The sequence below is a fragment of the Dryobates pubescens genome, chromosome 13, assembly GCF_014839835.1.
Source record: "Dryobates pubescens isolate bDryPub1 chromosome 13, bDryPub1.pri, whole genome shotgun sequence".
In the NCBI taxonomy this organism is placed as follows: Eukaryota; Metazoa; Chordata; class Aves; order Piciformes; family Picidae; genus Dryobates; species Dryobates pubescens.
The window spans coordinates 8617982-8639893 of record NC_071624.1 but is presented as its reverse complement, the minus strand read 5'-3'; the positions used below and the strand labels follow the sequence as shown (position 1 = coordinate 8639893).

The 21912-nt window shown below is 51.5% G+C and overlaps 1 protein-coding gene across 1 annotated transcript; it reads right to left on the bottom strand.

Annotated features, from left to right (window-relative positions):
• Nucleotides 1–1270: 1270 nt before the first annotated feature.
• On the bottom strand, nt 1271–21910 carry THAP4 (THAP domain containing 4). Its single transcript, XM_054166590.1, has 6 exons — nt 21479–21910; nt 19549–20705; nt 9989–10148; nt 8104–8213; nt 6702–6805; nt 1271–1580 (listed from the first exon to the last, which is right to left on the bottom strand). Exons 1-6 carry the CDS (start codon nt 21553–21555, stop codon nt 1461–1463), a joined length of 1728 nt encoding a protein of 575 aa, XP_054022565.1. The 5' UTR covers nt 21556–21910; the 3' UTR covers nt 1271–1460.
• Between the last annotated feature and the right edge of the window lie 2 nt (nt 21911–21912).

Sequence of the window (21912 nt, the reverse complement as noted above, 5' to 3'; positions counted from 1 at the left end):
CAACCCCATGTGCAGTGCTGCACCATTCACTCCTAATTAACTCTGCACTGCCAAAGGCGCTGGAGGCAAGGCTGCACATTAATTACACACCCATGGGGATGCTCATCCGCTCTCAACTGGCTGTCTCTCTGGAGACCATGGCTTTTATTTCACTTTTCCATAAGCCAAAACCACTGTGGCCTGCTGGGACCTACATGGAGGCAGTGTGCTGGGGCCATTCCTCCTGCTCTTTCTAAAAGCCCAGCTAAAACCCAGCCAGGCTGAAAGGAAACCCTGGGGAGTTTATATCCATCTGCAACAGCAAGAGCAGCACAGGAAGGGAACCAGGACCCTGGCCTGTCTCTAGTGACTGTGACCACACACACATCCCATGGCCAAAATGGTCAAATTCAGCCAGAATGATGTCTGTGAGCCAGAATACCTTCTGCCAGCTCCATGGAGCCTCCACTGGGATCAGATACTTGCTCTAGGTCTCTTCCAACAGTGACCTCAGCTCTGTGGTGGCAATCTCCTCTCCTGTCAGGGCTTGGTCCTCACAGTAGCCGTCATGGTGCTGCCCTAGTGTGGCTGCGGCTGCTGCCAGGTCTTGAACTTGGGTCACAACAACCCCATGAATGTTCCAGGATTGGGGCAGAGTGGCTGTCAAGTGCCCAGCAGAAAAGCAGCTGGCTGAACAGGAGCCAGCCATGTACTCAGGTGGCCAAGAAGGCAACCAGCATACTGGTCTGGATCAGCAACAGTGTGACCAGCAGGACCAGAGGAGTGATTGCTCCCCTGTACCCAGCATTGGTGAGGCCACACCTTGAGTACTGGGGTCAGTTTTGGGCCCCTCACTCCAGGAAGGGCACTGAGGTGCTGGAACATGTCCAGGGAAGTGCAGAAAAGCTGGTGAAGGGCGAAGCTGAAGCTAGGCATGGTCTGGTCCTGACCTCCAGGAGTTCCCCAAGTCTTTTCAAGTCAGCTGGATGGCATCATCAGGTTCAGGTCCTGAGACAGTTCTCTTCATTCCACAGCAAAAGGTAGGTGCTCCCTCTGAATATTTAAGCTGAGTTTCATTAGGCAGGAGCTGAAGTCCTCAGGGACTGTCCCTGCAGTGCAAATTCAATCCTGATCCTAACTGCTTCCATGGTGTGATTCAGGTTGAAGAGAAGGGTCCAGCAGGTTACATCTGCAAACCAGTGCCTCCTAATGAGCAAGTGCACTTACATAAAGCGCTGCCAGAGCAGAGGGAGGTGCAGACCAGCCTGCAATCACACCCCAATCACAGCCATAAAAATAAAAGCTTTTATTTCTTTTAATATACCATTACAGAAACATCTGAGGAACATTCTCAATAGGATGGGCAGCCCTGCAGCCCTGGGGGGGCAAGTGCAGGCAGCCAGCTGCAGGCTCTGCCATGCTGTGCTCCCGAGCTGCTGCTGCTCTCGGTGCAGGATGCCCTGCTCCTCACCCTGCCAGCGTCAGGGTGTCACCTTCTTGTAGGTAATGTGGAGGTGCTGCGTCATGGGCTGCGTAGTGGTTGCCATTGAGACAGTTTGTTCGAGTTTCCCATCAGAATTGAGCCTGAACTTTCTGGTAATCTAAGGGGAAAAAACAACCAAACAAAAAAGGCAGTAAGAAAAGAATTAATGAAATCAAGCAACCAGCACCAGGGCTACATTCCCTGCCGGTGCTTTCTACCCTTACCCTCCTTGTGCTTGCTGCCAGAGCACCACAGCTAGGAGAGTCAAGGAGGAGTGTTCTCTCCTCAAGAAGGCAGCTCTTGCCAAAATACCAACTCCAAGACCATTATTCATGGAGTAATGCAGTGTCCTGGCACTACCACTGAACATCACCTTCCACCAGAAGAGTGGCTCCCAGCTGGCAGCTTACAGAGATGCTCTGCACTGGAAGCTGTTCCCAAGGCAGCCTTCAAAGCCAGGTGGGCTCTCTGTAAGCTACCACACCACGCCAGAGCTCGCTCTGAATAGGTTACCCAGGGGGGTGGTAGAATCACCATCCCTGGGGGTGTTCAAGAAACATGTGGACATGGCACTTCAGGACATGGTTTAGTGGCCATGGTGGTCTTAGGTCGCTGGCTGGACTCGATGGTCTTGGAGGCCTTTTCCAACTGAAACTACTGTGTAATTCCAAGGGAGCATGGCTCATGTGACACTGGGAGGTGGGAGCCTGCTGAGCCTCAGCTTGCACCTGCAGCCAGGCAGGGGTTCAGCCCCAGAGCAGGAGAGAAGGTGGCTGTCATCCATCAGGAGGGCTCAGCAGGCAATATCACCCCCATCCCTCTACCAGAACAGGCTGTGAGCCTGTTTGTGCTGCACCAAACCTCAGGAGAGGCAATGTGGAGCTGGCCTGTAAAGCTGAACCACTCAGGACCCACACAAACAGATCCTTGAATCCAGGCTTCAGCAGCTTTCAAACTGGAGGAAAGCAGCTAAGGATCCAGTGTTCAGCACAAGTTGTAGGCTTGCTCCTAGGCGTCGCTGAAATAAAGGAGGGGTGGGACCATCCTTTTTGAACCTCAGCTCCTGTCCCACACTAACATCTCTCCAGCTGCCAAGCCTGGCAGGAGAAGGGCCACATAAATGCATGACTGACAGCAGGACAGAGCAGCTCCCCAAGTGAGTGTGACTTTGAGGAGGCAGCTTGGCACAGAGCACACCCCCCCAGCACTTTGGCCCTTCAAGTGATTACAGCACAGACTTGCTCCACATCATCTAGAAGAGCTGCTTACACTGCCTGCTGGTCACTTGCTGCTTCCCAGGGGTGACCAGAAAGGAAGGCCTAGGGCCAGCAGGACAACCTGCAAGCACCCAAACCAGCCCCATGTAGGAATTCCTAAAATGCAGAGGCTTTTGCCTTAGTTTCCAGGGAAGGTGACTCCGGGGCATGTCCATGAGCTCTGGGCAGCCTGTGTGCCCTGAGTCAGTGTCCCCTCCATTAACACATTTGTCCCTATGCCCATAGTATGCCCTTAATGCCAATATCCCACACATCCTCCTGCCAGGAGGTGGTTGCCAGCTGAGTGGGAAGCTCTGCACAGGACACCCAGTGCTCTGATACTCATGGGGACAAGAGTAGGAAGAGGATAATACACAAACAATGTTTGATTAACATTTGCTGAGGAGGTGGGGTTTGCTTTGTAAGGCATCAAAGTGTTCCTCAAACACCCTGGGCAGGAAAAGGCAATTAAAAGCAATACAAAAGATATTTGCCTTTAGCAAGAAATTATCTCACTTGACCTTAGCTCAGGGTTCCTGAACAGCCCTTTTTTTAACCCCCCTGCAGGTCAGGCAAGAAAAGTCTGAATGCCAAAAGGAGGAAATGAAATAAACTGGACACACACACACAAATAAGTAGGGATTTTCTCTTGAAAGTGAGCTTCAGTCAGAGACTGGTTGAAGGAACCATGGGAGGGAAAGCTCCATGTACACCCAAGACACATGGGAAAACTGCTACTTCCCCCCCCAGGAGAGGAAACATGAAGCACTGGGAAAGGGCCACAGGGAGTTGGTGAACTCAGGGTAAGTGACATCCACTGCTCTCTCCTCAGCCACAACCCAGTAATTTTGTCACAGAAAACAGCCAGGTCAGCCAGGCACCATTTACCCATGGTCAATACCACACTGACTGTGCCAAATCACCTCCTCCTTCCTCTCTGCTGAAATCTCCAGTGGGACTGGCCAGCAGGTTGACCTTCAGGTGCTTTCTGCAGATGAGTGACCCACATGTCATGGGTCTCCAGTCACTGGGAAACTCCACTGATCTCCATCACCTCTCAAAGATAAGGCAGGTCCTCCTGCCTGAGTTATGGCTTGGCTGAGCCATGGCCATCGTGAATCCCTTTCCAGTGGGAACACAACAGCCTGGCAAAGCTCTCTCAAAATGAGCAACTAAAACAGCAACCACATGCCCTTCAAGCAGCACTTGTGGTCTCCTCATTTCCATGGGCAATTTACTGCTCCTCATGAAGAACAAACTGCATTGGGACCTGCTTACCTGCTACAGCCCTTTCATTCCACAGCCTCCTCCACTGCAAGGGCCTCCCAGATACTAACTGTGACCAGTACCTGGGTCTCACCTGCCCTCAGGTGCCAGGTGAGCATGGGAGGTTCCCTCTTCCAGCCTCCAGGCAAAGTCAGCCTTGGAGCCCTCATGCAGGCAGCCATGGGCTGGCTTGCTGTTGCTTTGCCCCTTTCCTCCTGTCCAGCTATCTGCTCACATTTCAGGCAGTGGCTCTGGGAAGTTGATTTCAATGTTTGGATTTAAGAGCACTGCTGCCTCAGTGACACCCCTAGTATTTAATGGCTTGCTTTCTCCTCCTAGAGAAGGAATGCAATACAGCTGCCCCTGGGAGAGGAGAGACTCAACAACCTGATTCCTCTACACTCAGATGTGTGTTTTAGGGCTGCCTTTCCAGAGTTAGGACATTGTTTGTGTAAGGAAATACCATTTTGTGGAGGATGTCCCTGCTTACTCTGGGCAGGGTGGACAGGATGAGCTTTGGAGGTCCCTTCCAACCCAAACCATGCTGTGACTTCATGCTGGACTTCAGCAAGGCCTTTGACACCATGCCCCACAGCAAACTGCTGGCCAAGCTGTCAGCCTGTGGCTTGGACAGCAGCACTCTGTGCTGGGTTAGGAACTGGCTGGAGGGCTGAGCCCAGAGAGTGGTGGTGAATGGTGCCACATCCAGCTGGCAGCCAGGCACCAGTGGTGTCCCCCAGGGATCAGTGCTGGGCTCCATCCTCTTTAACATCTTCATTTATGATCTGGATGAGGGGATTGAGGCAGTCATCAGCAAGTTTGCAGATGACACCAAGCTGTGAGCAGATGTTGATCAGTTAGAGGGCAGAAGGGCTCTGCAGAGGGACCTCGACTGACTGGACAGATGGGCAGAGTCCAACAGGATGGCATTCAACAAGTCCAAGTGCCAGGTGCTGCACTTTGGCCACAGCAACCCCATGCAGAGCTACAGGCTGGGGTCAGAGTGGCTGGAGAGCTGCCAAACAGAGAGGGACCTGGGGGTGCTGATTGACAGCTGCCTAAACATGAGCCAGCAGTGTGCCCAGGTGGCCAAGAGGGCCAATGGCATCCTGGCCTGTATTAGGAATAGTGTGGCCAGCAGGAGCAGGGAGGTCATTGTGCCCCTGGACTCTGCACTGGTTAGGCCACACCTTGAGTCCTGTGTCCAGTTCTGGGCCCCTCAGTTTAAGAAGGACATTGAGACACTTGAAGGTGTCCAGAGAAGGGCAACAAGGCTGGGGAGAGGCCTTGAGCACAGCCCTGTAAGGAGAGGCTGAGGGAGCTGGGGTTGTTTAGCCTGGAGAAGAGAAGGCTCAGGGGAGACCTCATTGCCCTCCACAACTACCTGAAGGGTGGTTGTGGCCAGGAGGGAGTTGGTCTCTTCTCTCAAGGAACCAGCACCAGAACAAGAGGACACAGTCTCAAGCTGCACCAGGGGAAGTTTAGGCTGGAGGTGAGGAGAAAGTTCTTCACTGAGAGAGCTGTTAGGCATTGGAATGTGCTGCCCAGGGAGGTGGCGGAGTCACCATCCCTGGAGGTGTTCAAGAGGGGACTGGATGTGGCACTTGGTGCCATGGTCTAGTCATGAGGTCTGTGGTGACAGGTTGGACTCGATCTTTGAGGTCTCTTCCAACCTTGGTGATTCTGTGTGATTTTTGGTATGTCAACACATTTCAGGAGCATGCTTGTGACACTGCCTGCAGCTGCACCAACTCATCCTCTGGGCTGGTTTTCTAACTCCCAAAATTAAGCCTTCAAGTCCAGAAGACAACACTACACTTGCTGCAATCAAGCAGTGTCTGCTCTCCTGAGAGCCACACCTCACTTCAGACAATGCAGTCCTCTGGTTCACATGTTACCAGAGGAAACCAAGCAGATTCAAGGACATGGCAGTACCTACTCTTTGTGTTCAGCCTCGCTGTCTGTCTCTCTCAGCCGCTTCTCAGCCAAGACAACTCCACACGTGACAGCAAGGATTCCAGCAGTGACCTCAGTATGCCACACTAACTCCAGCACTGCCATCTTACCCACAGCTGACTGTTCCCCACCCAACTGTCAGCAACACAGCTACACCAGAAGACAAAAAAAGTCAAAACCCAAGAAGCAGTCAACCAAGACTGGAGCTGCCAGCAAGCACCAGCCCTGCCAAGCAGCCAGAGGTGGGCAGGGAGCCCACAGCAGGTTGTGAACGCTCTGAAACACAAGCAAGACTTGCAGAGACATGATGGAGGTCCAGTGGAAGGCAGATGCTCTTCAAAGATCCTGGTAAGGCCCTGAGGCCCAGTACTGGCTGTACTATATGTGTGCACCCTCACAGTGCAATTAACCCAGAAGATCAGCATTAAGAAGCAACACTGCTGCTGTACAAAGGTGCTTAGAGAAAACTTCCCCATTCTCTTCCCTAAGGGCCTGCTACTGGCCACTGCTGCAGACAGGATTCTGGGTTGGCTGGTCTGAGTCAGAGCATCAGTTATCTTAACAACCCCTCTGGGTCTTGTAGTGTACAGAGCATCTTCTGAAGGCTGTTACAGAAAGGAGAGGCCAGCATGCCAGGCAGTATTTCCAAGAACTCCTGATGGCACTGTGTAATTAAAGCATGCTAATCAACCTATCCTCTCAGCTAGATGTGTTCTGGGGCTAGCAGTGCTGCACAAATTGCTCACTGCCTGGGCACTCACCTGCTCTACGTGGGGCTTCTTGGCAAAGGAAATCCTGGCTATGGAGTGAGAAGCTATAGACAGCTCTTGTCCATTCACCTCCCCTTCCTCCACCTCCACCAGACCTAGTGAGAAACAAGGTCATGCAGACATTATTAGGCTACAAAGGTCATTTAATACTGTTACAATTATTAGACTGTGTAATAGACCACCACTTTCCCTGAAGAGCTCTCTCATTGGACCCAGCACACAGTGGCAGCTGCAAATCCATGCATCCTAAGCCATGAAACACTGTGTAGAAAAGTCTAGCCAGACAGACTGAAATCATGCTGTGTGGGATGAGTATTGCACTGCAACTGCCAGCTTTACCTTCAGCATCTGCTCTGGAGTTTCAGATGCAAATCTAAGCATCAACTGGGATTTAACACTCTTTCCCTTACCATAATTCAATATTGGTTCTCTCTCTCAGTCAGTCCCTGGAAGGTGTGCAAGTACCAAGGCACTACAGCCAGACAGTGGGGGATTCTCTTAGTTTAGGAGCCAAGTCTGCACTCTCCAGTATTAGGGAACAGCAGGAGAGAAGCTCCCTTCCTACAGTGCTACAGAGGCTCTTGGTAGTGCCACAGCCCAGGCAGGGTCTCTGATAGGGAACCTGGGCCACACCAAATGCTCCTGGGTGGAGATGCTGCAAATGGGTGTTTAAACCCACCAGAGCCCCACTTTGCCAGGGCCACAAGCTCTACCCTGCATTGCAGAATCATATATGGCAAGTGTGGGTGCTGGTAAGAACAGTTTAAGTGAGATGTCTAGAAGGAACATCTAACTAAGTATGACCCTAGCAAGAAGAGAAAGATTCCAAGACTCCAGACAGAGCAGCTCATGAACCAAGACACGCACCTCTAGTTCTACAAGAGGGTCAACTGTGGCCAACTCATGGGAGCAGTGGGAAGAAAGCATCTTCTCTCTATACATTCCTCCTGCCTCCCCACAAGACTAGGATGCTATGAAGGCATCATGAATGCCCCTGGCCACTTATGTCCTGCCATTGCTAAGGCTTAAGAGTACAGGGGTTCGATTGCTGGCAAAGCTATGCATGCAAACACCAACAAGGCACTTGAACACCCCTCAAATCTCCTGTGTGAGGGGGTATTTTGATCTGCAGCCCTTTCCTGTCACAGGAAGCTAGAAAGCCACACTGTCTGGGCAAAGCCACAGAGCCAGTCCCATAAAGTCAGCCCTTTTCCCACAAGCTCATTTGCCAGCCTGTTTTCCCAGCAGCATCGCAGCTCTTCGGCACTGAAGCCAGAGCCAAAATAAATTCCATGGCACCGTGAGAGGTGCAGGAATTTTCTGGGAAAGTGATGAAATGGCACAGCAGGGTAAGGAGCTCTTCTGCCCCACAGTGTGGCTGTCAGGTGTGTACCTGTGTTCTGGGCACTGATGAAGGCCACCTTGTTAGTGTCCGGCTTGAGGCGGATGAATCCACATTCTCGGTGCATGGGCTTCCTGGTGTCCAGGTGGAAGGCGTTGAACCTGGGGGGGAAATCAGAACACCAAAGCTGCTGCTTGTTGCACTTCACAGCCAGCTGATGACCAGGTTTCATGTCAGAAGAGATGGGACTTCATTTAACCACATGACTGCCTGCAGAGTGCCATTTGAAAGGGAAAAGGCTGACAATGCTGCACAGCTGTGAGGTGCGGATGTGGACAACTGGTTAATTCACAGACACAGCCATCTCTTACAGCTGGAGCTAGTTATTGAAGAGCAAGCTTCAGACTTTCCACAGTTCCAGGGTCTAAGAGGTAACTCAGAAACTCCCTCAGGAAGTCAGACGTTAATCAAACACAGCAGGAATAGGGAAGTGATCATTCCCCTGGGGAGGCCAGAGCTCGAGTACTGGTTCAGTTCTGGGCACCACAGTATAGGAAAGACATTGAGGTCCTGGAGGAAGTCCAGAGAAGGGCAGTGAGGCTGGTGAAGGCTCTGGAGAACAGGTCTGCTGAGGAGTGGCTGAGGAACCTGGGGTTGTTTAGTTTGGAGAAGTGAAGGCTAAAGGGAGATCTCACTGCTCTCTGCAACTACCTGAAAAGAGGTTGGAGTGAGGCCAGCGTTGGTCTCCTCTCCCAAGCAAGTAGCAATAGAATGAGAGGAAACGGGCTTAAGTTGTGCCAGGGGAGGTTTAGGTTGGATACTGGGAAACATTTCTTTCCTGCAAGAGTGGTCAGGCATTGGGACAGGCTGCCCAAGGAGGTGGTGGAGTCACTGTCCCTGGAGATGCTCAAGAAGCTGTAGATGTGGCACTTCAGGATACAGTTCAGTGGCCATGGTAGCTGGGCTATGGTTTGACACAATGATCTTGAAGAGCTTTTCCAGCCTTAATGATTCTATGATGTCCTAGGTCTCAAATACTTCCTTTCCTCAAATAAATATCTAGAATGACACTGCCTTTATTTAGCCTTCAGACCTGGCCAGTTGTTAGGGTTTTTCTTGTACATTACTCTTAGCAGGTAACAATAGAGCAGACAACGCTCTTGCCACCATTATTAAAGAAAAGTTCAGCTCAGATTCTTATTTATTCTTCACAAGGCCTCAGAGTTGCATATTTGCTCACCCATAATGTGGGTGAATGCCACTCATGTTCACACATTACATTAGTGCTACAGAATTCCTGAGTCTGCACAGGTAACTGCATTAAGCAGCAGCTGAGACACAGCTGACTATCATGGCAGGGGTTGGAAGGGACCTCTGGAGAGCAAGCCCAACCCCACTGCCAAAGCAGGATCACCTAGGGCAGGTCACACAGGAATGCATCCAGACAGGTCTTGAAATTCTCTAGAGTAGGAGACTCCACAACTTGTCTGGGCAGCCTGATCCAGGGCTCCATCATGCTCACAGCAAACAAGTTTCTCCTTATGCTGAGGTGGAACCTCCTGTGTTCCTTGTCCTATTACTAGGTACTGCTGAAAAGAGCCTGGCACCTTCATCTTGACACCTACCCCTCAGATATTTATTGACATTCATAAGAGTCCCCCCTCAACCTTCTCAAGACTAAGCAGCCCCAGCTCTCTCAGTCTTTCTTCACAGGAGAGATATTCAAGTCCCCCAGTCATCCTCGTAGCCTCCGCTGGACTCTCTCCAGCAGATCCCTGCCTCTCTTCAGTTAGGGAGCCCACAGCTGGACACAGTATTCACACACACAACCAACACATCTCACATTTCAGACACAGCCACAAATCTCACTGCCACTGTGCCTGTTTCAATCCAAAAGCTGCTGCCAAGAGAGATAAATCCCCAGGCTTGGACTTACGAGAAGTTGAGCATGGGCTGCCCCACGTGCGAGATGTGCACTTCCTCCAGGTACTGGAAGGGCTTCATCGTAGGGAAGGTGCCATCCCCCGGCGGGTCCGACAGCCAGGTGCCCAGCATCCAGGACAGGGGCTCCATCACAGGATTCAGCTGGGGAGTCTCTGTGGAGGAAAGGAAATTCAGTAATCTCTGCCCTGCAGCTTGCTGTGAGCTGCTTACAGCTAGGTGGACACAAAACAGTTCAGCGCTGCAGCCACACTTTAGAGCAACGTCAGCTCCAAGGTGTGAGAGGAGATGGAGAACAAAGAGCCACGGAAGGTAGGGCTGGTTTTAAAGCTGCTCTTAGCCTTACAAAGAGCACTCTCTCAGGCAGTCCATTTCTGACTCCTCTCTGTAGCTTGATCTGAAGAGAAAGTTCCCCCCTACACAAAGATGATGACGACCTAAAAAGAAGCAGTCTTGGTGTAAAGAATTGCCGCTAAGAGATAATCCTCTCTCTAATGCTCTGGCCTGACTTTTCTCAGGCACCAAGTACAACCCATTGCTGTTTGTTTCAGAGACAAGGAAACAAGATACATACCCAAGATCAAAGGTTGGCTGCAGGTTTTTTCCAAGAGGCTAACAGCACCCTGCACTTGTACAGAAAGACAGGGGTGGGTCAGAGGTTGTTCTGCTTGGGCTCTGGACTAAAGCCAAGCGAAACGTTCTCAAAAGACCAGAATGCTGCAAGTTAAAGGGAAGAGACAGCTACATCCCTTTGACCCTGCACTTACTAGGAAGCAAACAGGGCCTGTTTCACAAAGTTACAGCTTCTTCAAAGAATAACTTTAACAGAGCTTTGATAATCATTTTGCATTTTGTTATCATTTCAAAGGGTGTTAACCTGGGGGGAAAAAAAAAAAGCATATGGAGACAGTCAACTTAAAAGCAGGTAAACAGCAAAGCAGAGCCACCCCCAAGGTGTGGTCAGGCAAAGCAATGTGGCACCCATGTCACAGAATCACAGAATGTTAGGGGTTGGAAGGGACCTCCAGAGATCATGGGGTCCAACCCCCCTAGGATCACCTAGAGCAGGTCACACAGGAACGCATCCAGATTGAAATTCTCTAGGCAAGGAGACTCCACAACCTCTCTGGGCAGCCTGCTGCAGGGCTCCAGCACTCTCACAGTGAAGAAGTTTCTCCTCATGCTGAGGTGGAACCTCCTGTGTTCTAGCTTGTACCCGCTGATCCATGTCCTGGGTGGTACTGGGCACCACCAAAAAGAGCCTGGCACCTCCATCCTGACACCCACAAGCCAGATATTTATAGACATCCACAAGATCCCCTCTCAGCCTTCTCTTCTCCAGACTAAACAGCACCAGCTCTCTCAGTCGTGCTTCATAGGAGAGATGTCCCTGTAGCTCTCTGTTGGACTCTCTCCAGCAGATCCCTGTCTCTCTTAAATTGGGGAACCCAAAACTGGACACCATATTCCAGGTGTGGTCTCACCAGGGCAGAGCAGAGGGGGAAGAGATCCTCCCTAGACCTGCTGGACACACTTTGCTGGATGCAGCCCCAGACACCATTGGCCCTCTTTGCCACAGGGGCACATTGCTGTCCCATGGATAACTTGCTGTCCACTAGGACTCCAAGGTCTTTCTCTTGTGGAGCTGCTTTCCAGCAGGACAATGCCTAGTCTGTACTGGTGCCTGGTGTTATTCCTCCCCAGATGCAGGACTCTACACTTGTCCTTGTTGAACTTCATGAGGTGGTTCTTTGCCCAGGTCTCCAGCCTGTCCAGATCTCATTGGATGGCAGCACAGCCTGAGGGGGTGTCAGCCACCCCTCCTCTCCCCCCCAGTTTCATATCTCCCATATATACTGTGAGCAACCAAGCAACAGAACATTATTTTCTGGTGCAGTAAAGACCTTAATTGCCAGTCATCACCCTGTTAAAGTCCAAACATCATTGCTAGGAGAAGCTCCATGCTTCTATGCTGCTTCTTAGGAACCAGCTTCCCTTCCTACTGTCACCTTGAGAGCATGCAGCTTTGGGAGTAAGGAGAATATCACTGCCCTGTCCACCTGGCATTTGCCTTTCACTTGCTGCTGCAGACAGTTTATTTCCAGGCTTTTTGCTCCTTAGAACTCCCACCACGGAAAGGAAGAGCAAAGCTGCATGGAAAGGTTAGAAACGACTGCAGCCTGTGCTGCTGCTGCCCTCTCCTGGGTCAGGAGGTGGCAACTAAGCCTGGGAGTGGGACGTTTTCCCTCATCAGAATGCTTCTAATAGGACATCTTGCTTTCTTCTGCTTACCACCCTTGCAGCACTTCAGAAAAAAAGAAATAATCAAAATGACAGACTGAAGAAATGGCTTTAGCCATGTGCACTCCTCAGACTCTGTCACAAACCAGGAGAAATCAAGCAACTCTCCTCAGCACCAACAGCTCAAGCCTGGTGACTTAGAATCATAGAACTGTTTTGGTTGGAGAAGACCTCCAAGATCATCAAGTCCAACCATCAACCCAACACCACCAGGACTATGAAACCACATCCCCAGGTGCCATCTTGAACACTTCCAGGGATGCTGACTCCACCACCTCCCTTGGGAACCTACTCCATTAACCTGTTGTGCAGAATCCAGCCTGGCTGGCAGCGCTCAGTGGGGCAAGCTTGTCTCACTTCTGAAGAGCTGGTCTTCCAGCCACCTGAGAAGTGAAGATGTACCTGCATACCCCAAAGTCTACAGCATCTGGCTAAACCACAGGGCCAACAATCCTTATTGCTTTCCCAAAGAACAGAACAGAAGAAACCAGGTTGGAAGAGACCTTCAAGATCATTGCATCCAACCTATCATCCAACACCACCTAATCAACTAAACCATGCAACCAAGCACCCCATCAAGGCCTAAACACCTCCAGTGATAAGTGACTCCACCACCTCCCTGGGCAGCCCATTCCAATGGCCAATCACTCTCTCGGTGAAGAACTTCCTCCTAACATCCAGCCTAAACCTCCCCTGGCACAGCCTGAGACTGTGTCCTCTTGTTCTGGTGCTGGTTGCCTAGGAGAAGAGACCAACCCCCACCTGGCTACAGCCTCCCTTCAGGTAGTTGTAGAGAGCAATCAGGTCTCCCCTCAGCCTCCTCTTCTCCAGGCTAAGCAACCCCAGCTCCCTCAGCCTCTCCTCATAGGGCTTGTGCTCCAAACCCCTCCCAAGCTTCGCTGCCCTTCTCTGGACACCTTCCAGCAAGTCAACATCTTTGCTAAACGGAGGGGCCCAGCACTGGACACAGGACTCAAGGTGTGGCCTAACCAGTGCAGTGCACAAGTACTCAGAGACATCAAAGCCAACATGAGTGTTAGTTCTTACAGTGCTTGGAAAAGCTGAGAGCAACAGAGGGGCTGGAGGGAATAAGGACCAGAGACTCAGTGAAGTGCAGAAGAGTAAACACAACCTGGTCACACCCTATGCATTGCTCTTACTACACTCAGTATTGGGCTCTGTCTAGTGGACTAAAGCTCTTTTTTCTCCCTGGCAGCTTTCTGTGCCAGAGGGCTGAGGTGAAACAGCAAAAAAAGCAAGAGTGGGGAGGCAGGCAGGCAGGACAGAGACCGATTGAGTCCATGAGAAATTAAGTGGTGATTTGAAAAGAAATCTGCTTCTTCTGTGAAGGTCAGGGTGGGTAAATACAAAACTACTGTGGCAACAAGGAGGAGGAAGGAAAAGGAAGGAAAATGACTTTGTTTCAGACAAGAACTTTATAGATGTCATCACCAAGAGGAATTTCCCTGATGAAGGAGCATCCACTTCCCTTTCTGAAGGCCTACACTCTTGGCCCATCACATTTGCAAACAATCACCTTAAGAAAATGTGTCAGCTCTCAAGAATACAAACCACACCTGAGCACTTGCAGTGCATGAGACACTGGCCACCCTTCTACATGCTTAAACCTTCAGACTCAGGTGAAGCACTCTTAATGCTGGTTCTCTAGCACCCACATACAGAGCTTCTCTCTTACCTAATAACAAGATGCTCACGCTACAGTCTCTTTCTTAATCAGGACATCACTGCAGTCACTTTCCCCCAGCAGATGATATACTGTCCTGAAGCTGTCAGGGACCCAGCCCCTTCAAGACCTCTGATCCCCTAAAAATCTGACTCAGATTAGCCATGATGTTCACAACAGCCTGGGAGACAGAAAATGCAGGCACCTAAGCAACCCAATCACTGAGATATCTTTCCTTCAGGAAGCCACTCATGCCAAAACTGCCATGAGATTCTCCTCAGCCCACTTCTCCAGCCTGTCCAGGGCCCTCTAGATGACATCCTGTCCTTCAGTCTTCTCAAACCTATCTGCACTGTAGCAAAGTCAGACTGTCCAGGCTTTGCAGGAGCAGACAGTATGCTCTCCCTGCCATAACACAAACCAGACCAAGTGGCAGGAGAACCCCCTTGGCTGTGTCCACACTAACTTCAGCCAGTGTGGCTCTCAAGTGGGATCCCTGGCACAGAAAACTGTGCTGGCACGAATCCCTAGGCAGCTTTACCAGCAAAACTGCAGCATGAGCAACCATCTGGCTGCTAACAAGGCAGCTAACCTATTTCCCCTGAGCTGGGGAACACTTGCTGTGGGAAACTGAAGGAGAGAAAAACAAACCAAGAAAAAACCCCAAAGCCCCCACCAGACCTGCACCCCCCTCAAAATAACTCCCACAGCACTTCAGCAGTCTTCAAACTGAGGGGTCTGCAGCATCACCTGGGCAGCCTCCTGCAGTCCTTTCCTCTACTGAATCCCTCACTGGATTTACATCAGCACCATCAAGGTTCTGGTAAATAAGGAGCAGCCTTGCTCATGCTTTCCCCATGTTTAAGTACAGAAGATGACTTTGTACTCTGCTGCCCTTCCCCAACTGCTGCAGCCTTTTAGGCACTTTACTGATGCTTCCCTGAACAAACCAGTAAAGCATTTCTAGCACTAGCATGCTCCAGCTCCAGCTCTGCTCTAAAAGCAGGGAATGTGGCTATGTTCACACATTTTCACCTTACAGCCCAAGTCATGAACTTCATGATGAAGCACCAATGTGTTCTTGCCTCTGCTTCTAACCTCTGTGATAAAATGCTCCAGTCAGTGCCTCTAGTTACTATCAAGAGTTCTGCACCACAAAATACACTGAAAGCTTGAGGAGGGGAGATTTAGACTGGAGATTAGGAAGAAATTCTTTCCAGTGAGGGTGGGGAGACACTGCAACAGGTTGCCCAGGGAGGTCATGGATGCCCCCTCCACGGAAGGGTTGAAGGCCAGGCTGGATGAGGTCTTTAAGCAACTTGGTCTAGTAGGAGGTGTCCCTGCCCAGGGCATGGGGGTTGGAACTAGATGATCTTTAAGGTCTCTTCCAACCCAAACCATTCTGTGAATCTATGAAAACATTCTGAAGATCATCCACCATAATGAGAAATCTGAACATCCTACCTGAGTTTACCTCAGGGTATTTCACTTTCTCTCAAGTTTTCCTTAGTTAGCATTTCCATTGCTTCCTAGTTGCTTGCCAGTTGGGTTGTTTTGGTTTGTTGGGTTTTTTTTCTGTGAGTCACTGCCAGCTCACTGCAGAACTGGATGCTTAATGCACAAGCTGTAAAGGCTCTTAGGGAAAAAGGTAGAAAACCCAACACCATTCCACTGAAGGAAAAGAAGAAGTAATCAACAAAGCACAACACCAGAGCTGTCCCCCATTCCAACCACCTCTCTCTCTCCAAGGGGGTGGTGGAAGAGCCACCACTCAAACCAAGTCCCAAACCTGCTGTGTGCCAGGTGGGTACCTGCATGCTGGTTGCTCCCATGAGGAACATCAAGCAGCTCATCTGCTAAAGGGCAGGAAGTGCTTGGGACATAGGTGTTGTGGTCTTGACTAGGACTAGCCTCCCTCATGATGTCTTCTGCCTCAGAGTCAACTAGCTCTTAACCAATGCACACTCATTCCTGCTCCTTATCTCACAGACTGCACTGGGCTGGAAGCAACCCTCAAAGGTCATCTTGCCCAACTCCCCTGCAATCAGCAGGGACACCTCCAGCTAGATCAGGCTGCCCAGGGCCACATCAAGTCTGACAGTGCATGTCTCCAGGAATGGGGCCTCAACCACATCCCTGGCCAACCTGTTCCAGTATTTCACCACTCACTGTGAAGAACTTCCTGCTGATGTCCAACCTCAATCTACCCTGCTCCAGTTTCAAACCACATTCAGCCCTTCTGAGCAGTCCTTCCCCAGCCTTCGTGTAGGTCCCCTTCAGGTACTGAAATGCAGCTCTAGGGTCTCCCCAGAGCCTTCTCTTCTCCAGGCTGAACAGCCCCAATTCCTTTAGCCTATCTTTGAGGAGAGGTGCTGATCACCTCTGTGGCCTCCTCTGGACCTGCTCTGTTGTGTTGGGACCGCAGAGCTGGACACAGCACCCCAGGTGAGGTCTCACCAGAGCAGAGCAGAGCAGAGATGGTGTGGGACAACTGAAATATAACCGCTAATAAAGGCTGTGACTATTATTAACCTGACCCCTTACCCTTTAAAAAAAGGCACCAGCTAAAAGGTTCCATAAGATGTGCTCCAAGCTGCAATGGGCAGAAAGGTTCACTCTCACCTATTAATCTCCAGTTTTGTTGACAGGAGGCAGCAGGGCTGGGAATAAGTGGGTCAGGAGAAGTTTAGGTTGGATAGTAGGAAAAATTTCTTTCCTGAAAGAGTGGTCAGGCATTGGAAGAGGGCTGCCCACAGAGGAGTCATCACCATTCCTGGAGGTGTTTAAGAAGCTGTAGATGTGGAGCTTCAGGATGTAGTTTAGTGGTCATGGTAGCTGGGTTATGGTTGGGCTGGATCTGAAAGGTTTTTTCCCCAACATTAATGATTCTATGAACTCATTTAGACAATGACATTTTCCCCTTAAGAAATAGAACATGTAATTCTTATGGTCTTAGAGAAGATACTCTTAACATATAATTACCACATCCTCAAAGATGTCTCAAGAACATCCACCTCAGGAAAGAAAACAAAAATCACAGTCCTTACTAGAATCATAGAATCAGTCAGGGTTGGAAGGGACCACAAGGATCATCTAGTTCCAACCCCCCTGCCATGGGCAGGGACACCCCACACTAGATCAGGCTGGCCAGAGCCTCATCCAGCCTGGTCTTAAACACCTCCAGGGATGGGGCCTCAACCACCTCCCTGGACAACCCATTCCAGGGCTTCACCACTCTCATGGGGAAGAACTTCGTCCTCACATCCAGCCTGAATCTCCCCCCCTCCAGCTTCATTCCATTCCCCCTAGTCCTATCACTACCTGAGATCCTGAGAAGTCCCTCCCCAGCCTTCTTGTAGGCCCCCTTCAGACACTGGAAGGCCACAATAAGGTCACCTCTGAGCCTTCTCTTCTCCAGACTGAACAGCCCCAACTCCCTCAGTCTGTCCTCACAGGAGAGGTGCTCCAGCCCTCTGCTCATCCTCGTGGCCCTTCTCTGGACACACTACAGCACCTCCAGATCCCTCTTGTAATAGGGGCTCCAGAACTGGAATGAAGAACAACACCCTTCAAGGCATTCTTTTTGCAATTAGTATCTCACTGAAGGTACCCCAACAAAGCTGGGCAGCCTCTCACACAGAAGTGACAATCACTGAGCCCTAAAACTGTGTTTCTTTAGTCTGACAACAAAGCAATAAAAACCAACCCAAAACCCCAGGCGAACAGAAGCCCCACAAAAATAAAACCCAGGAGGCAGGGGGGGAAACCAAAACAAACCAAACCAAAACCCTTTCCTCTCCCCCTCCTCTGCCCAAATGAGTCTGTCCATACTTTGGAAAATTAAAAACACATGGAAAAAGCAGCACTGGGTACCGCCCTGCCAGACTTGTATCAAGGTTTATTGCCTTGCACTTGAATGAGAAAGCAGGCCGTGCTGTAACAGCCTGCAGAATGTGTTTGCCTATGTCAGTGTCACAGTTCTGACCATGGCTTTAGAAAAAGCCATGAGGGTTCTTCTCCTAAAGGAGGGATGGGAGAACTACCATCAGGGGATACCTAATGCTCCATGGGTAAGGACTCCTTCAAGAAAGCCCCAAGCCGTGCATCCTTCACCAGGCGCTCCAACATCGCCCCAGCAGCCACACAGAATCACAGAACGTTAGGGGCTGGAAGGGACCACAAAGAATCAGCCAGCCCAACCCCCCTGCCAGAGCAGGATCACCTAGGTCACACAGGAACACATCCAGGTGGGTTTGAGAAGGAGAGTCCACAACCTCTCTGGGCAGCCTGCACCAGGGCTCTGTCACCCTCACAGTGAAAAAGTTTTTCCTTGTGTTCATGTGGAACCTCCTCTGCTCCAGCTTGCACCCACTGCCCCTTGTCCTGTCACTGGACATCACTGAGCAGAGCCTGGCTCCATCCTCCAGACACTGCCCTGCACATCATTACTCACATGAGTGAGGTCACCACTCAGTCTCCTCCAAGCTGAAGAGCCCCAGCTCCCTCAGCCTTTTCTCAGCAGAGAGATGTTCCACTCCCTTCAGCATCTTTGTGTCTCTGTGCTGGACTCTTTCAAGCAGTTCAAGAGGTCCTTCTTGAACTGAGGGGCCCAGAACTGGACACAACATTCCAGTTGCAGCCTCACTGGGGCAGAGCAGAGGGGGAGGAGAACCTCTCTCACCTACTAACTACACCCATTCTAGTACAGCCCAGGATGCCATTGGAGACTCCTAAACACTTCCCCTGAATTGTGTCTTGCAGCCAGAGTGACTGTGTGAAGGTTTTACCAGGTGGATATCACTGAAGCACTCTTTTTCTTGCAGGAGTAAGTTAGGGGAGAAGCCAAATTTGACTTCACTCCAACAGCCCTTTTGCACAACCTCCTCCCTTGCCGAATTCTCCTACGTTTTCAAGTGTCCCAATGTCTCTTCCCACTTTATCACCCATTACCTGACTACTTCTGTCTTCCAAGGGAGGAAAAGATCAAACCAAACACAGACATTTGATCACATAAAGTGACCTCATCACGTACCAGGACATTGTCATACTACTCGTATCTAGCACCTCACTTGGCTTTCAGGGATCCTGAGTACTGAGTGCAGCTTGAGACATCGAGGACCAGAAGTACTTCTTAGATCACTGGAGAAGACTGTAGCAGCTTTCCCACATCCCTGCTGCTGCCCATGACAGCTCATTAACACACCAAAAGAACTCACAGGCACACTCCAAAGGAAGGCAAATCCTAACAGGTGCTGTTGAGTCACAAACAAGTCAAAACAACTCAGGAAGGGAAAAAAAAAATGAATTAACCAAGAGAGCTGTCTGCAACACCCAAGACTTAACCTCCCATGCCACAGCAGGAATAGCCTCAGAAAGTTTCAGGATAAAAGAAATAGCTTGTGTGCCTAAAAGCCTCCTTCTTTTGCCTCTCTCTGTTGGTCTAACTGCTTCTTCTTTCAAAACCATACCTGTTTCACAGCTTTTACTTTAAGGCCTCCAACTTAAAGGGCACCTTATTGCTAAGAGAACAGTGAACTCTGCCTCGACACAAAGCCACTGGCAATACTGACCACAGTCCTGGGATAGCAGGCTGTTCAAGTAAGGGAAACTGATCCTCTTCAGCTCATCTAGCTTCTCCTTCAGCTTCCTGACTTGGCTGTCAGAGCGACTGATCCTCTGCCTCAAGAGTTTCAGCTCCCCGTTCTTCTTTTCCACCTGCTCGCGCAAGCAGCACACCTGGCTTTTGCTCTGCCTGGAGGAGAAGCAGTAGGAGTGGAGGGAGTCGATGAGCTTGCAAGCCCCCGAGGCCGACATGATGACCTCGTTGATCGACATGGGGTTGGCGTCCGTGTCACCCTTCCGCCCCACCACCGCCTCCGCGGCGGGCTGAGGGGTCAGGTCTGCCGGGGATGCCGACAGACCCTGGGAAGGCTTCTGAGGGGTCGCAGTGAGGGATGAAGTAGGGGAGCCTTCTGCTACGGCCTTATCGTGTCCCATAAGATGGCTGCTGCAGCTGGGTTCCATATCTCTCTTTGGCCTTTTCCTTTCCAGCTGCTCTTTTGGGAGAGATGGCCTCTCTCTGGCATGCTTAGAGGAGAAGCTGTAAGAATGAAGGGAGCCGATGAACTTGCAAGCACCAGAGGCGGGAGGTGTGAAGTCGTCGACTGACACACCGCTTCTGTCAGCTACCCAGCTTCCCGTCCAGGTGGCCTCAGGACAGTCCTCCAGAGACGATCTCTCAGGCTTTTTCTGAGGTCCAGGCTTTGCAACCAAACTATCACCTAACGTCCTTCTCCGAGGGCCATCCAGCTGGCTGTGGAGGTTCTCTTCCTCCTCGGACATCGACCGGATTTCCGCCTGCAAAGTTGCCTCCTCCATCTCTTTCGTCCCTTGCATCACCATGAAGTCCTGGCTGGAAGATGAGGTCCTCTGAACTACCTCACAGCCTCCTTCCCTTGGGTCTTCTCCATCCTGCAGTGGCACCTGGCTTGCTATTTTCCTTCTGCTTCTGACATAATCCAGGTTGTCGTGTTTTCTGTCTGCAAGCTGGAAGATAGTAGGGACAGCAGTGGGCTTCAGCAACCTGTGCTGGTCTTCCAGCCGCTTAGAAAAACTGTCTTTGGTGAAATGCTCGCTGCAAAGAAAGGAATACTTGGTGGGAGTCCAGTTGTCTCTCTGAACAGCTTTCAGCCACTGTATCAGACGTTTCGAATCCTTCAAAGGGAATCTAAAAAGAAAAAGAAAGAAAGAAAAGACAAAATTCATGAGAAAAAACAATGGAATCAGAGGAATTGATACTCTCAGGTTTAGCAAACTCTCGTTTTCATCAGCAAGCAACCCATTATTCATCTGCTCAGCTACTCAGGAACAAACACAGCAGCCCACCCGCAAGGAACAAGGATGGGACAAACACAGAAACACCTCAGCTCAGCTAACAAGTTGTCCACCCACTGCCTCCAGAACCCTGCTGATGTCTATGCAGAGGATGTTTAATAAGGTCTAAAAACGACCGGACTGAAAACAAGTCCCCGATTAGCTGAATGAAGTGCCTTTTCCACCCGGGCTCACGCCAGTCACTGGAGAGACAGGCCGGCCTCAGGGGCTCCCCTGTGGCAGCATCCCCCGCAAGGCCCGCGGCGCGGGCAGAGGCGAGGGGACAGGCCGAGGCGCGGGGCAAGGTGGGACACGGGCCAAGGCGTGAGCCCGGGCCCCAGGCCTGGCGGCGGCGGGCACAACTCCCCGCTTCGAGCCGATTTTTGGAGGCGTTGGGAAGCCCAAAGCCGGTTCCCGGTGCTAAGGGAAAACAAAGGGCGGCCGCTGTCGTTCGAGGCCCGGAGGTGCCGGGGCAGGCAAGGCGAGGGAAGCGCCGCGGGGACACGCAGCCGCCCCCTGCCCAGCGGCCAGACCGGAGTGGGAGCCGAGGGGTGAGGGAGAGCCGGCCGCGGCACCTGCAGAAGGCCGGGGGAGGCGGGTTGAAGCGGGCCGGGCGGCTGCCCTTACCTGTGGAAGGAGACGGCGCCCCGGTGCGCCTTCCCCTGCCGATTGGAGCAGTTGGCGGCGGCGCAGCAGATCACCATCTCCGGCCGCCGCCGGCCGGGCCCGCCCCGGCCCCCGCCCGCCGGCCCGGGCCGCCGCCAGCCGTACAGCAAGATGGCGGAGCCAGGTCACCCCGCCGCCCCTCCGCCGTTGGGGAAGGGGTTTCTGTACGGCACTGCCGTCAACCAAGATGGCGGCCGCCACTGGCCGCCGCCATTTTGGCCGAGAGGCTGCCGTGCAAAGGCCGGTGCTCTAGCCGCGGGAAGAAGGGATGAGGGAGGTTCGCTCCCGGCGCCGCTCGCTTGCCTCCTCGGCGCTGCAGAACATCCACCTCCCGACGAGCCCCTCGGTCCGCGGCGGCCGAGCCGTCAAAGGCGCCTCCAAGAGGAGCGAGCGTG

Bases quoted from the DNA above. Each gene is read 5' to 3' on its own strand.
- THAP4 (XM_054166590.1), bottom strand. From the start codon at position 21,555: ATGGTGATCTGCTGCGCCGCCGCCAACTGCTCCAATCGGCAGGGGAAG. The intron at 10,149-19,548 runs GTCAGTATTGCC...TTTCCTCCACAG, and splicing joins CCTGCTATCCCAGGACTGTG to AGACTCCCCAGCTGAATCCT. The intron at 8,214-9,988 runs GTAAGTCCAAGC...TTTCCCCCCCAG, and splicing joins CAGCCCATGCTCAACTTCTC to GTTCAACGCCTTCCACCTGG.